The 14,715-nt window shown below is 45.7% G+C and overlaps 1 protein-coding gene across 1 annotated transcript in view; it reads left to right on the top strand.

Moving 5' to 3' along the window:
- Window positions 1-13,553, top strand: part of BMP6 (bone morphogenetic protein 6) — a 26,752-nt gene extending 13,199 nt beyond the window's left edge. The window contains exons 3-8 of the mRNA XM_017746907.1: window positions 1,316-1,464; window positions 2,677-2,874; window positions 10,564-10,640; window positions 11,516-11,626; window positions 11,718-11,767; window positions 12,203-13,553. Of these exons, the coding sequence (XP_017602396.1) occupies window positions 1,316-1,464; window positions 2,677-2,874; window positions 10,564-10,640; window positions 11,516-11,626; window positions 11,718-11,767; window positions 12,203-12,302 (685 nt within the window). The 3' untranslated portion in view covers window positions 12,303-13,553. The remainder of the gene's footprint in view (window positions 1-1,315; window positions 1,465-2,676; window positions 2,875-10,563; window positions 10,641-11,515; window positions 11,627-11,717; window positions 11,768-12,202) is intronic.
- The last annotated feature ends 1,162 nt before the right edge of the window (window positions 13,554-14,715 follow it).

Raw genomic sequence — 14,715 nt, 5'->3', positions numbered from 1 at the left:
AGTTGCCTTTCAGGAACACTTCAGTTTATATACCCTGCCTGGGAAAGCCCAAATCTCTCAGCCTTAAGGTTTCCAAAACATGTAGCAGCTGGCCAGCTTTAGCTGCTTGCTGCTGTTGGAGGTGAAGGTCAGAGTTGATCTTGAGCCCTCTTCCCGCTGGAAGAATGGTGGCAAAGACTCCTGTGGGAAAGGCTGCTGAGTCAACCACAGAGTGTGCAGCTACCAGTGAGGTGGAGGAAAGCCTCCATGCTGTAAAAATAGCTGCACTAGGAGCTCTAGTACACTTAAGTGCTTATTTTTCCATGTGTGATCTCATGCAAACCAAGCTGCTGGGCAGTATGACATAGCAGTTGGCCAAAAATAAAACGTAACTCAATCAAAATTTTTTTTATGAACTTAACCTTTGGTGGGTAGGAGAGACAGGTACTCTGTTTTCTCTTTTACGTTGTTAGAAAAAAATCCAGGGAGCAAAAGAGATGAAGATGGGATTGATACCTGATATCCATTTTGTGGTGATGGCCACAGGTAAAGGGTGGAAACTGTAGCCTTCTAGCACAGGAAAGTTATGTCTCTAATACAGTGAGAAAATGTACATGGGATCTCTCTGGGTGCTTCTGCAGCTGATTTCATTAAATGGAGGTTGGGTGAGTACTTGATGCTGCAAAAAAGTTACAGACTTAAAAGCATTTGAAGCTGAAGCCCATGAAGATGGGGCAAGACCAGCAGCCTTGGAACAAGGCGTCCAATCCTTGTGGATAAGCCTCAGAAAAATGTCTTTAGAGGCCTTTAGTGGTTCATTTTCCTTCACTGTTTGATGCTTGGTCAGCCATTTATTTGGTTCTGTATTTTGGTCAGTTGAGGTAAGCCTGTGTTTGTGTATGGTGAGCTTAAACCATGAAACCCCTGTGGCAAAAGCCATTGAATGCCTGGTCATGCTGGTGGTTCCACTGGCTATGAACCTAATAAATGTATGAATGAAGTAATGTCAGGGCTAGCATTACACTCTTCAGGAAGAAGAGTGCCTTAGTAATCCCTTGCTTGTGGAGAAATGGACCGCCCTGAGGACTAGGATTGCTTTCCTCCATCTTAGAAAGTGGTGAAAACCTTTATACTCCTGAATTTCACGTGTCAAAGTATGTGCATCTCATGACAAAACTCTGGATACAAACAAGCAGATATAAGACATTGTTTTGTTTTGTTTGTTTTAGACATTAACATAACTTGTAACTATTTCAGATTTTGTTTCTGTAACAGCAAAAGCCAGGAGAGACAATCCCCACCATCACAATCTTGTCATTACCCTTCTCCTCTGCAGGGCCTCCGACCTGTTTCTGCTGGACACGCGGGCGGTGTGGGCGTCGGAGGAGGGCTGGCTGGAGTTCGACGTCACTGCCACCAGTAATATGTGGGTGATGAACCCCCAGCACAACATGGGACTGCAGCTGAGCGTGGTGACCCGGGACGGTAGGTTATGGGCCAGGTAACTTGAGTCACCCCTCAGTCTCTTGGATGCTCTCTAGAAGTGGTGCTAACAGAACTCAGCTGGGATGTGGCAGGGTGAGCACTCTGAGTTTGTAAGGCAGCTGTAACCAACACCATGAGCAAGATGTCTGAGGGCACAGGTGGTGGGCTGTCATTTTCTGGCTGTCCCATGATGGACATGTCTGAGTGAGGTCAGGTGTCTCTAGACAGTACCAGGACCATCTGGTGGAGGTGGGTTTGGGTAGGGCCTCAGTTTCTGTATTAGAGGTAGAAGGGGGCATGGAGCTGGGATGCGATGTGGGGTGAGTTTTAGGGATGAGAGGAAGAGAAGAGGCAGATGGATGGGTATGTACCTCCCCATGTGGGTTTATGGCAGCCCTCCTGGGGGCTGTGGCTGCTGTTGATGCTCAGATCTCATCAAAGCTGACGTGTGATCACTGCTGGGGAAACGATGTGGTTGCTGTGTGGGGCAGCTGCAATGACAGCATTTCACAGCCTACAGAAACTTTGAAAGGTGGAGAAGAAAGGAAAAGACTGCAAAAGAGCATGAAATTGAGTGTTGGAAGATAAGCAGTGAAGAGGATCTAGATGAGCAGAAGGTGACCAAAAAGATGACCGTGACATTTGTCTTCTATAGGAACCAGTCTCCAACCTTGTTTTCTTTCTATTGCTTCATGCTGGAGTTTGGTACACCTGTGATGTCAAGTAAGACTAGAGGGGCTGTCCACATCTCCCTGAGGAAATGTTACTGCCAGCCCTACCTCCCCAGCTGGGCTGAGAGCCCATCACCGTGCTCCTGACAAAAGCACACCATCTCTTTGCCCCCTGCTGTCCCTAGAGGTCTCCTAATCTCATGTCTGCTTCTTGTGTTTCACAGGAAGCAGAATGAATTTCATGACACATCTGAGTTTAGTGTTTACATATCTATCTATATAATTTCAAAGCCAAAACAGTACTAGAGATGCCAAAGGGGAACCAAGGAACCAGATGCTGCAGTAAGGTCTTGTCCAGTATGGGTGGAGTGCTGTCATAAAAATGTCCATAGGTGGTGGTGGCAGGAAAGAAATGTTTGGTGTTTAAAGAAGAGTCTGAGCAAGAAGAGAGGAGACACTGCTTATGGGGATACCAGGTTGTTGAAAGGAGCAATCCAACTGCACCGTTTCTCTAACACTCCCTTTTCTGTTTGTCTTGAAGGTTTCAGTGTAAACCCTAGAGAAGCAGGCCTGGTAGGGCGAGATGGCCCTTATGACAAGCAGCCTTTCATGGTGGCCTTCTTCAAAGTGAGCGAAGTTCACCTACGCACCACTAGGTCAGCGACCAGCAGGCGCAGGCAGCAGAGTCGAAACCGTTCCACCCAGACTCAGGACGTTTCGAGGGTATCCAGTGTCACAGGTAATCATGGAGCACGGGGAATTGTGCAACACAAGCTGGAATGACTTCTTGTAATGGCTCTGGTTGCTTTGGAGTGCAGAAGCAAGAAGGGGGTCGTGAGGTGGGATGCTCTCCTTGGGCGAATAGGTTACATCCGCAAGGTTGTGGAAGAGGAGGTCTCACATAATGAAACTTACAGGAGTCCTCTTGAATCCAGCATGGAGTCCAGACCCCCATGTGAAGTTGCATCCATTGAATTCAAGGTGGTGAGGTATTTTAACCACAACTCTTGTGCTTGTAGGTTGCTTGTTATGCAGTATTTGTCTAGAATTATGCCCTGTGAAATGCAGTATTTAAAAGACTCCATCTCTGTATACACTGAGATTTATGGTGTTGCACATATGCATTCCCAGCAGAGTCCTCTTTCAGTTTTCTTTGGAAAAAAACAAGGTAGGACAGCACGAGATGCTTTATTGTTTTTAACCTTGTGAGAACATCAGCATACAGATGGTGAAGTACATTTCCAGGCAGGCAAAGAAGTTTGCCTGTTTACTGTGGAGAGGTTGCACATTGTAGGTGTTCTACAACAGGCTCGTGAGTGCTGTTGTGGGCTGGTGGGGCAATAGAGTAATAATGATATTTTGGCAGAAATTGAGTCTTCTAAGTCTTGTCTGTTTTCCAGCACCACAGTGCTACAAGTCCTTTATTCATTGAGTACCTTCTTTTCTCTCAAACATTTCAGCCTATTCCAAGGCTTGCTTGATTAATTTGCTTATGCTGCCCCCTTCGTTTCCAATAGGATCCCTGCTTTTCCCATGTCTGGAAATTACTATGCCCCAAGGAAGAGAGGCAGTTGTATTTTTTTAGTCTATGTCCAAACACAGCAGAAGGAGATGAGCCAGCATTGCTGACACTTAGCTGGTGGGAATCTGTAGGCTGTTCCCTGCTCTTGCATGCTTGGGTTGTGGATGAGCCAAGCTGCACCCAAGGTGGCTCCATGCTGCAGGGAGCAGAGCCAGGTTGGGAGCCCTTCCAGGGCTGGTGGCCAGGGTTTGTGCATGGCCGTGTGTTGACTCAGCTCAATTGTTCCAGCCCATCATGGAGATGGACTTGCCCTCTGGGCTAGTGTGTGCCAGCAGCAGTTGGCCACTTAGGGGCCTTTGCATGTCTTTGTGGTGCACACTGCAGCATGGCTGTGGGTTCCTGTGCCATGCCTTGCAAGTGCCAGACTCAGCTGGGTGTGAGATGTCCCTTCCTGGATTTTAAGGGCAGGAGGAGCAACTCAGTTCTGCAGCCTGACTTCACCGAGGGAGGCTGGCCAGTGCCAGTGTGGCATTTCTGGAGGACTTACCATCTAATCTGCCATGAGAGCACCTTCTGTGGGTCTAGATTGCTGAGACCTGCTTTGGTCCTGGTCTCCTTCAGTTTTCCATGCTGCAGTTTTAAAGCTGGACATCGTAGCTGCTTGCGGAGTTACTTTCCTGCATGATGAGCTTGCCATGGGCACAGGTGGCTTATTCAGCTGGGTGTTGTAAGCCCAGCTGTTGTGCAGGCAGCTCTCCCACTCAGGTAGGCTCAGCTCCTGTGCTCCCTTCACAAGAGCCATTTTTTTAATGCGTTCACAGTGCTTTGGGGAAGTTACTTGCTGCATTGCTGTTTTGCGGTGCTACTGGCACTTGGAGTCAGGATAAGCTCCAGGTTTCTCTCCCTGGCTCTGCAAACTTCACAGTGCTGAAACAAAATTTTCACACTATTAAATCAGGCAATGTGACTCAAAGCCCCAGGGGGAGCAGATATGTTGGGCAAAAAGGGCCATTTGTACTTTGCTGTTTTCTTGACTACACCACACATCAGGTCATAAAATTCTAAAATGACAAAAAGGGAAAAAATAGCTGGCATTCTGTGGTCTCGTGGGCTTATTTTGGGCCAGCTTTAATTTAAAACCTGGAATTTGGCAGCAGAGTAGTCAACAAGGTATAGTGAGACTGTGGATTTAAGGCAGGGGAAAGGAAGGGAATTTAAAGTTAAAATGTATGTTTGGTTGGTTTCTGTGTTTAGAAAAGAGAGACTACATCATCTTGTTTTCCTTTCTAAGTGTGACACTCTCAGACAGTTCTCTTTAAGAAGTGGTTGATTTGACAGTCCAAGAGGCGCACCAATGAACAAAAAGTTTTTAGCATTAGAGATCACAGGGCCTTTTTCTTTTTTTTTGACCTGGGAGGATAAAAAAATGCTGATGCATGGTGGGGCTGAGGAAATGTTCTCCCCAGGATGAAGCAGAAGGCAAGTCCAGGGATTGTCCTGAAGGCTGTCCAGCTCTTCTGAGGGTGCCCTGATGCATCTGGACCCAAAGTGGGTGCTGCAGAACTGGGATGCTGCAGTTCCCTTCTGTGCATCCTCACTGGGCATCTTCTTCTCTTGTTGTGTCTCACATCTTGTCAAATTTTTGGTCTGTGCTCTTCCCCAAGCTAGGATTGCTGCTGCCTACCAGGGCTTGAGAGCAGTTTCTCTCTTGCAGAGCAAGGCAGTTGTTTGGTTTTGATGGGGTTTTTTTGTCGATTGCTAGATTTTGTAGATTTTTTTGTAGATTCCTTCCTCTATGTTAATCAATACACAGGGTTTTCTTTTTTCAGTCCAAAAAGGAATCCCTTTCCCAAAAGATGCTGTAAGTTGTTTTGGGATGGGATGTTTCAAAAAGCCCCATTTACTCTCGAGATGTGGCAAGTACTTCAATCAGTTTGGAGCACATGAAGCATGCTGCTGGGCTGGTACTGGACCTGGGGAGGCAGGGAGTTAGGTGAGAACATGCTGCTGAGTGTGGGAAAGGGACCCCATTATGCTCACTTTGATGTGCAGTTGTCCTGAAGTCAGTACCAAGGGCTCAGATGCTAAGGCTGTGGCTGTGGCACAAGGTTCTCAATGCTCTGTATTTTTTTGCCAAGAATGCTTATTTCCCTGTATTATAAACACATAATTATCACTGCCTTATATAAAGCAGAACTGAGCAACTCCCATGGTTATAAACTGCTTTGACATAGAATCCTGCGTCATTGCATTCCTGGAGCCTCAATTCTTCTGCAGGAGGAGGATGAGCAGGAAGAAAAGGAGTATTTTCATCTGTTGAGGCTGAATGTCATATGCCAGCTCTGGCCCAGGACATGGAGGAGCACAATGGGTGGGAGGAGCGGGCAGGTGTTTCTCTGCTGTTGGCAGGGCGTGGAGGCCCTTGCTCAGTGCAATCTTGCAGTGGGTTGAACTCATGCTCTCAGACTCGTGCTGACCCTCCAGCTGACCAAAGAGATGGGACTGTCCAGCATAACAGGTGGTGACCCTCTGCCCTTCAGCCAGCTCCATGATTTACGGTTTTTGCACAGGGCTATCTCCTCGTCCAGTGGCGATAATCCTTCTCTTCTGCAACTCAGCCTTCAGGCACATCCCCTCCTGTCAGCCCCTCCTCATGGAGAGGATTTAAACACCTGACTTTGGACTGCGCTTGCTGCTCTGAATGAAACTCAAGCCAAGTCCCTTTTCAGGTCCTTCTCTTCAGCCATCCTAGGGCCCCCAGGACTGGTGTGAGGTGCTCCACAAAAAATGGAGAAGCCCTTCAAGTGGCCTTTCCTTCCAGCAGACATGCAAGGCACCAGACAGATTTCCCTGCGTGTACGGGAAGCAGATACCGCAAAGGGCAGCATGCGCAAACACGGAAGGCAAATAAGGCCAAGTGCTGTTGTGATGGCAAGGGCCTTGTTAATGAACCTCGTTATCTGGCAGCCAATCTTCCCTTCACTATAGTTTTCCTTTCAGTACAGTGTTTGGATGCAGACTGGAGCAGCGTGGCCAGCATTTCTGTATGTGCCTTCACATGCGGGTTTACGTCAGCCCAACATCTTCCCTTCTTCCCACCCAGGCAGATCACTTTCATGTGAAGTGAGCTGCTATTAATTGTGTGATCAGTTTACACCAGCTTTATCCAGACAAATCACCAAAGTCAAACACCAAGAAGAAGGGGCTGGCCTTGGAGACCTCTGTCAAAGCTATTTTGAATCACAGAAGCAATTAATTACTGTGTGGAATTTGATAAACTGGCATGTTGGGAGCAGCAAGGGTATTCTCAGATGGATCGACCTCAGTAAATATTTATATGTTCTTTGCCAGCACTTAATGTGGGAGAGGTTATAGGAAATCTAAGGTGGGTGCAGAAGTATCTGTAGGAGGAAGACCATTAGGGTCAGGCTGTTCTCTCACCCTTTTCAGCAACACACATGCCAGTGTCCAGCCTTAAGAGAAACATCTGTGCTTGCAGAAAGTTAGACTTTGGGTCCCGGTGAAAGCAGACAACATTCAGTGCAAAGACACCACAGAGACAAGCCATCTTAGCTGTGCTGTTTTAACTGTGCTTCTTCAGGAGTTATTTTTAAGTGCAGAACTAGAGGTTTGAGCTTTTTTTAAATCTCTGTTTTAGACAAAATTGTTTGCAGTATGATTAAATTCAGTGCCTTGTAAATGCCAAGTTAGCGTTTCTGAATTGGTATGTTCAGGGGAAAAAATAGAGACAATTTTGCTAAACCCACAAGGAGCCTACAGGAGCTCCCAAAGCAGCTGTCTAAACTCCCAGAAGATGCTGAAGGCCTCTGGCGAGCAATCCTTGCAATTTGTGCCGTGGCAGTGTAGGCCAGCCCTGTGGCAGTTGTTTGCAGCACCTCCCCTCTGCAGGCTGCCTGCTCTTGGCCCTCCTGGCTCCCTGCTGCAAGGCTGGCGGGAAGGAGCACAAACCCTGTTGCCTCTTGGCAGTCCTTGAGTGGCAGTTTGGGCTAAAACAGCTGAGCATGCTGACCTGGGGTGGCTGATGCTGCTTTCCAGGCTTTGGAGAAAATGTGTTGTGGAAGCCAACTTCAGTAGCTCAGTGAGCTTTAGCTCACTGCCAAAACCCCGTGACTCTGTGTATTCCTCTTCTTTTCAGGCCCATAACTGGATATACATCCAATGTACGTAGCTCTAAGGCATATGCTGAGCCCCTAACTGTAGGGAATGATTATGTGCATCTGTATTGCTGCATCTTTTTCCCCAATTCAGAAAGCCACTGCTAAGGGTTGCTTAAAGGTCTGTGACTTCCCTAAAGTTAGGCTAAAATAGCTTCCAAAAAGTAGATATAGTAGGCAAACACATAACAAAAGAAGAGGACAGGGGATCTTGGGGTGAGGGATAAACAGGGAAGAGTGTAAACCCAGGGAGAGAAGATGTTTAGTGTGTTAACATTTAGGAAAGCAAAGGGTGAAGCTGGGCAAGTGAGGAGGTAGAGCTGTCTGCATCTGCCTTGGGTGGAGAGCAGCCAGGGCTCCATGCGGAGTGTGAATCAGGTGACTCCGACCAGTGAGCTGAGGCGAGTTTTTGGGGGTAGTGTGAGAGAGGACACGTTCGTAACATGTTCTGCTTGGTGTAGCTTGTTAAGCAGCTCTTTTTTTCCGCCCCTGTGTTTTCTTAAACTTGTGATTGCTTGCAGCCTTCCTTCCCACTCCTGTTTTCTCTGCCTCCCTTGCCTTCTCCCCTTTCCTGTAGCAGATTTGGGTAAATTGCAGCTGGATTTGGAATGTAGCATCATTTTGCCCACTCAGTTGTGAATAGATCAACTCCGCTGTCAAATACAGATAGTTTTCCTCTAAACAAACTATATATTTCCCATTGAAGAACAATTAGGTTATGTTTTCAGGTACTTTAATGAAAGCCTTTGATCACTAAAAGTATCTTCTCTTTTTTTTCCCCTCATTATGATTAAATCATTTCAAAACGTCTCATGCTAGAAATTTGCTCCTGGGCTGAGCCAGGGGCTGGAAAGCTTCATCCGAAATAAACCACCACACCCTGGTTTCTACTGGGTATGTCTGGTTTGAAAATGGAAAGCTTGAATAGAGAGACTCGCCTCCATTCTTGCTACCGTGTGCTCCTGGAAGAGCGAATGTTTATGCTGCAGCAGGCTGTTAACCAGCTCTGCTCACCTGATTAAATCCGTGATTGAAGCGAAGCTATTGAAAGTCTGAAATGCAATCCTTAGAGTTTAAAACCCAACTGCTTCTAAAAACAACTCTCTAATCTTTAGTGGTTGGGAAGCTGGGCTTGAGGTGGACGGTTTTTTTCAGCCCTCAGTGTTAACTGTACCCAGCTGTACTGCTGTGCTGCCCTTAATGTCAGTTGGATGTGCTTTTAGTATTATAGTTTTTCTTTTGAATAAATATTTGCATTTGTAGTTCCCAAACTTTCGGGGGGGTGCTGGAGGGAAGAAAAAGAAAGGCTTATTCAGAGCCAAGGAAAAAGTCACTAAAAATATTTTTCTATCCCAGCTGCTGCATCTGGGGAAAGCTGCACTGGGAGGGTGCCCTTTTGAGCCATGGTAGGGGCACCAGGGGGTGGTAACTGGAAGGTCCAGGGCAGCAGGAGGCAGGCACATCAGCCTGTGGCATCTGCCTGCTGAAAGGAGTGCCTTTACTTGCAAATGAGGGCTGTGAGGGAGGAGGAGGAGGCCCCTGTGGAAAGGCGTGGGAGGAAAACATGGATGGGGACTTGGGGTCCCAAGCTGCTTGGCTGAATTTGCTGCCATCTCTTCCTCTCATGCTTACCACTGAGTGCAAAGCACAGGATCAGCAGCTGTAGCTGGTGGCCAAGTCACCCCACTGCAAAAGTGGTTTCTGTGGCTGCTCTGCTGAGGTCCAGAAGCCACCTGAGGTGTCACAAAATCAGCAACCACCAGTCAGGGTGGATCTGTGCAGCCACCTGGAGGTGAAAGGCCCCTCTGTCACAGCTCAGCTCCTCCACTCACTGTGGTTCCAGGTGTTCGCATGCCGAGCCACCCCTCTTTCCAAATATAAATGGGAAATTCCACTCGCTGGCAAAAGCTGCTCTTTGTGGGATCATCAGGAGCAGCTCCTGCATGGTTGAAACATCCCCATACATTGTGCCATGGCAAGGGAGAAGGTCTTGGTCAGGGCTTTGCATCCTGTGTCTCCACTTTTATTGACAATAAGGAGCAAGTGAACGGCGAGAGCATGTCCAGCGCTGTGTCATCTGCAGATACACAGTTTATGGAGACAAGAAATGTGTTTTTCAGAGCATGGTTTGTAAAGGTCCAAGGGCAGAGATGGTGCGATGGGTCACATGAGATGTGTGAGGCAAGCTGGGGGTAAGGCACAGAGAGGAACATGGACACGGCTTCCCAGCCCACCTAAGCTGTTTGAGGGCTTCTGCAGACTGGTGCAGGGGCACAAGGTGATGATTAACCTTCCTGGAGCTGTAGTTCTTTCTCTCAGTGAGGGTGTGCAGATTCAGCTCCCCAAAGTCAACACAAGTCAGAAATGGCAGCCGAGGAAGTGCGGTGAGTGTGAGCACCCAGTGAGGATGCAGCCTATGCTGGGCTGAAGGAGCAGATTTATTTTTAAGAAGTTGTTTTACTGGAGGTGTTTTCCAAGCACTTTAAAGACAGCTGAAGTAACTATAACCAAGTCCTTGTTACTTGGGTTCCTCCATTCCCACAGGCATCTTAAAAGCTTCAGCCCTGCTTTAGATGTCCCTCAACACCCTTTTCCTTTTGGCTGCGGAGGGAACTCGTCATTTCTCACTGCTGAGCCCACAGCATGCACACATCTGGCCAGCTGTGCCCTCCAGCAATGCTCTGCCTGTTTTACTTTCTAAATTCTTGTTTTGCTCTTTTTCTTTTAACAGATTACAACAGCAGTGACTTAAAAACAGCGTGCAGAAAGCATGAGCTTTACGTTAGCTTCCAAGACTTGGGATGGCAGGTGTGTGATGTTTCTCTCTGGGTAAACCAGACATTTTGTTATGAAATGTTATCTAAACAGTGTCACGGTAATTCCACTCGAGTCTGGCATTATGCTTTAAAATGTCCCTTGTGCCTCCTCACTATAACCAGTCACAGAGAAGGGCAAATAAATATTGATAGTTGTGACATTTGATAAGATCCAGAGAAAGCTTGATACTTTATGAGATTCAAGTATACAGTCATTCTCTGTCACTCATGGGAGTCACAGTACGGGCAAGGGCTTATATCTGTGTACCTCTAATGATAAGGAAAACAATCTGATGTTAAGCAGTGATTTTAACTAAATTTTTTTCTAGTGATCACCCTGATTTTAACCTTGGCCATTGTTTGAAATCCTCCACAATCCCTGCCCCACAATTAGCACTGCCTGTGGTAGGTAAACTGAAAACTGGGTTTAGTTGCAACACCATGAAGCCAGAAAGTTGTTTAGAGTAAGTTATTTAGGGCCAGGCTATAGTGCAATCAAACATTACATTTCAAAGGTAGTTTGACCAGAGGGCCTGCAGGAAATGTTGGAACATAAAGGCCTCCAAACCACAAGCCCCACAATGCAGCCAAGCAAGAGTTTTAGGGATAAAGCCCTCTTAGTTCATGATAGTTGAGCTGTACGTAGATGTGCACCTTTGTTCAGACATTAAAATCAGTGTGTCCATGGAAAAGTGATGGCACACACACACAAAAAAAAAAAAAAAAAAAAAAGGCCAACTAAAATCCAAGCAGTTTCAGTGAAAACACATTTTCACCCTCAAGGAAGAAGTTAGTGGAAAATTTTCAGCTGCTCTTAATTGCATGCAGTTGTCTATTGAACCACGTTCTGTTTGTTTCCCTAAAAAGGACTGGATAATCGCTCCAAAGGGCTACGCAGCCAACTACTGTGATGGGGAGTGCTCGTTCCCACTCAACGCCCATATGAACGCAACCAATCATGCCATTGTACAAACTCTGGTAAGTCTCCAGGCAGCTCAGTGCCAAAGCACCAGGTGAATTTGTAAACAATATACCAGTGGCTCAGTTGTGTTTTCTTTCTTGGCAACAGGTTCATCTTATGAATCCTGATTATGTTCCCAAACCATGCTGCGCACCTACCAAACTAAATGCCATATCTGTTAAAAAAAAAAAAAAAAAAAAAAAAAAGGCCAACTAAAATCCAAGCAGTTTCAGTGAAAACACATTTTCACCCTCAAGGAAGAAGTTAGTGGAAAATTTTCAGCTGCTCTTAATTGCATGCAGTTGTCTATTGAACCACGTTCTGTTTGTTTCCCTAAAAAGGACTGGATAATCGCTCCAAAGGGCTACGCAGCCAACTACTGTGATGGGGAGTGCTCGTTCCCACTCAACGCCCATATGAACGCAACCAATCATGCCATTGTACAAACTCTGGTAAGTCTCCAGGCAGCTCAGTGCCAAAGCACCAGGTGAATTTGTAAACAATATACCAGTGGCTCAGTTGTGTTTTCTTTCTTGGCAACAGGTTCATCTTATGAATCCTGATTATGTTCCCAAACCATGCTGCGCACCTACCAAACTAAATGCCATATCTGTTCTTTACTTTGATGATAATTCTAATGTAATCTTGAAGAAATACAGGAATATGGTAGTAAGAGCTTGTGGATGTCACTGACAAACAGTCTTCACACGGACTCTGTGATGCTGCCATGAACTTGGATACAGCCCTCCCTGCTTTCATGATCTTGGGAAAAAAACCATGTGACGAATCACCCTTCAGAACACCATGTATGTGCCTTGTGGGAGGAAGGGGTGTGGGGACCACCCCCCGGGGTGCGAACAAACTGCTAGACTTCTTGCAGCCTGACCCTACACCATGGTGGCTGCTCAGCTCAGCAGCAGCAGCAAAATGCCCACACACTTTATTTGGCTGGGATGGTCTTAATCTCACAGAGCAGCTTGGCCTGTAGCAGGTGCTTGGACACGTGCTGCAGTTTTACCAGATGGGCACTCAACACCCAAAACAAGTGAGGTCTCTTTTTAGGGGTGGGGAGGGAAGATGAGAGGGAGAGGCAGAGAAGCTAAAGGACGTGGTGTTAGCACTTCAGACATGGAGTGTACATCTCATGCAAGATCCTTTTGGCCAGAAGGACCAGTTACTGCACCTAGACTGTTAGATGTCAGGAGGAGACTGTCATGACAGTAAGCATCTAAAATTGTGCCAAAGCAGATGTTTCAGTTCTCTTATGCTCCAAGCACCGTTTAACTCTGATCTTGCAAGCGTAAGATGGCTTGGCTGCACCCTGTGTTAGAAACACCATGAACTCAGACCCTGGCTGGTCTTCCCAGTTCACCATCTGACTGAGCAATACAAATTTATACACTTGTCTTATGCAACTTCCTTCCACTCCCCACATGGAGCTGCCTCATCTACTACCACTTGCCCAGGAAGGAAGTCAGGACACTTCTACAGCTGTAATTTAGACGTAAAAGCTTAGGGGCCATTCATTCTCTAGCTGAACAGTTTGTTTACAGGAAGACAGAATGTCAACAACATTTGCAATCTTTCCCTTTCAACTCATGCAACTAACAAACTGGTATAAAGGATATGCGGCGTAGAGCCATGGTTTGTCTAGCAGAAGCTAATAGCAAATTGTTTTGATCAATATTAAACTTGTATTAAATGCACTTACCTCTACTTGCATTTAAAAGGCTTCTTGTAAATACAAGCTATAATTTATTGCACTTGTCACTGTATATTCATTGTGCTGTATCATTTATAGAAAGACTGCTTTTTTAAAAAGTTTTTATTTAGAAAAAATCTCAGTGTAAACAATTGTACCACTTTGATTTTATACAAGAAACTCATGAGATTGTGCTTCACTAGAAAGTTGTTAAAAATGTAATAAAGGCTTCCTGAAAGGCAGATATACACACGTTGATCCAATACACCTGCCAGTACAACATTTCTCTTTCACTGTGGCTTTTTCACCTTCACACATTTTCTGATCAAACAGAATCAAAAGTTCTGGACAGACAGTGAAGTGAAGAACCAGGAGAAATTCACTGGTTTAAAAGTTCATTGATGTTTTGCCTTTTTTTTTTTTTAATAAAAAAGAAAAGCAACCCAACTTACTCCATATGATGGACAAAACCCAGCATCTTGACAGATTAGTCAAATTAGCCTGTAGAAATCCTCATTCCATGAGTTTCTGTGCACATGAGACAGCAGAATTCAGTCCTTGGTTTGCTGTTGCCTTTGTATCGTGACAGTCTCTGCAATGTAAATTCTTTGGCTTTCAGTTAAGTCTAACATGGAACATCTTATGCACCAAAGAATAGATTCATATTATAATCCAAGACACCACAAAGTGTGTGGTCCTAGCATTCAAACTTATCAATGCTTACAGCTTGGAAAAACGTTAAGGCTCAAGAAGAGGGGGGAACTATTTGTCACTACTGTAGAAGAGCTGAATGGAAAAAAATATTAAACATTGTACTACTTGTTCTCTAGGTACTCTGACTAAGGAGCAGGTCAGCACAATGTCTGGATTCAGGGGATAGGAAACACATGGTCAGCTCTGGAGTCTAACTGATCATTTACCATTAATGGAGAAGTTATAACAGCACCTATTTTTTCACTCTGGCTCTAGAGAAGTAGAGCATAGTTGTGCCTCTGGAGCTGGATGGCAGCAGCCTATGGAAATCCACCTGACACATATACACTATGGCATCAGTAACGTTCAGGCACATGTTACAGTGCCATCACTTTCATTATGGCTAGACCTCCCATGCTGAGAGGATTAACAGGAAACAACCAGCTCATGGTGGCCTGGTATCTTCCAACGGTGTGTGTGTTTTCAACCTTTCAGCAGCTATATTAAGACAAATAGGGTTTAAGTACAGTTCTAGAGGCAAAAGTGACTCAACACAGCTGTAGCTTTTGCCTTTCTAGTAACGGTAAGTAGTTTGTAAGGATTACTTTTTAACCAGATCTAACCTGAAGACAAAAATATTCTACTGCTGCCCTTCAGTTGGTTTTCTTAACGTATTTTGGTCTCAAAGGAAACCATTTACACTTCATTGCG

Source organism: Corvus brachyrhynchos, unplaced genomic scaffold, assembly GCF_000691975.1.
Source record: "Corvus brachyrhynchos isolate BGI_N302 unplaced genomic scaffold, ASM69197v1 scaffold100, whole genome shotgun sequence".
NCBI lineage: Eukaryota > Metazoa > Chordata > Aves > Passeriformes > Corvidae > Corvus > Corvus brachyrhynchos.
Note: the sequence above shows the minus strand (reverse complement) of the source record. Positions and strands in the feature narration are given on the sequence as shown.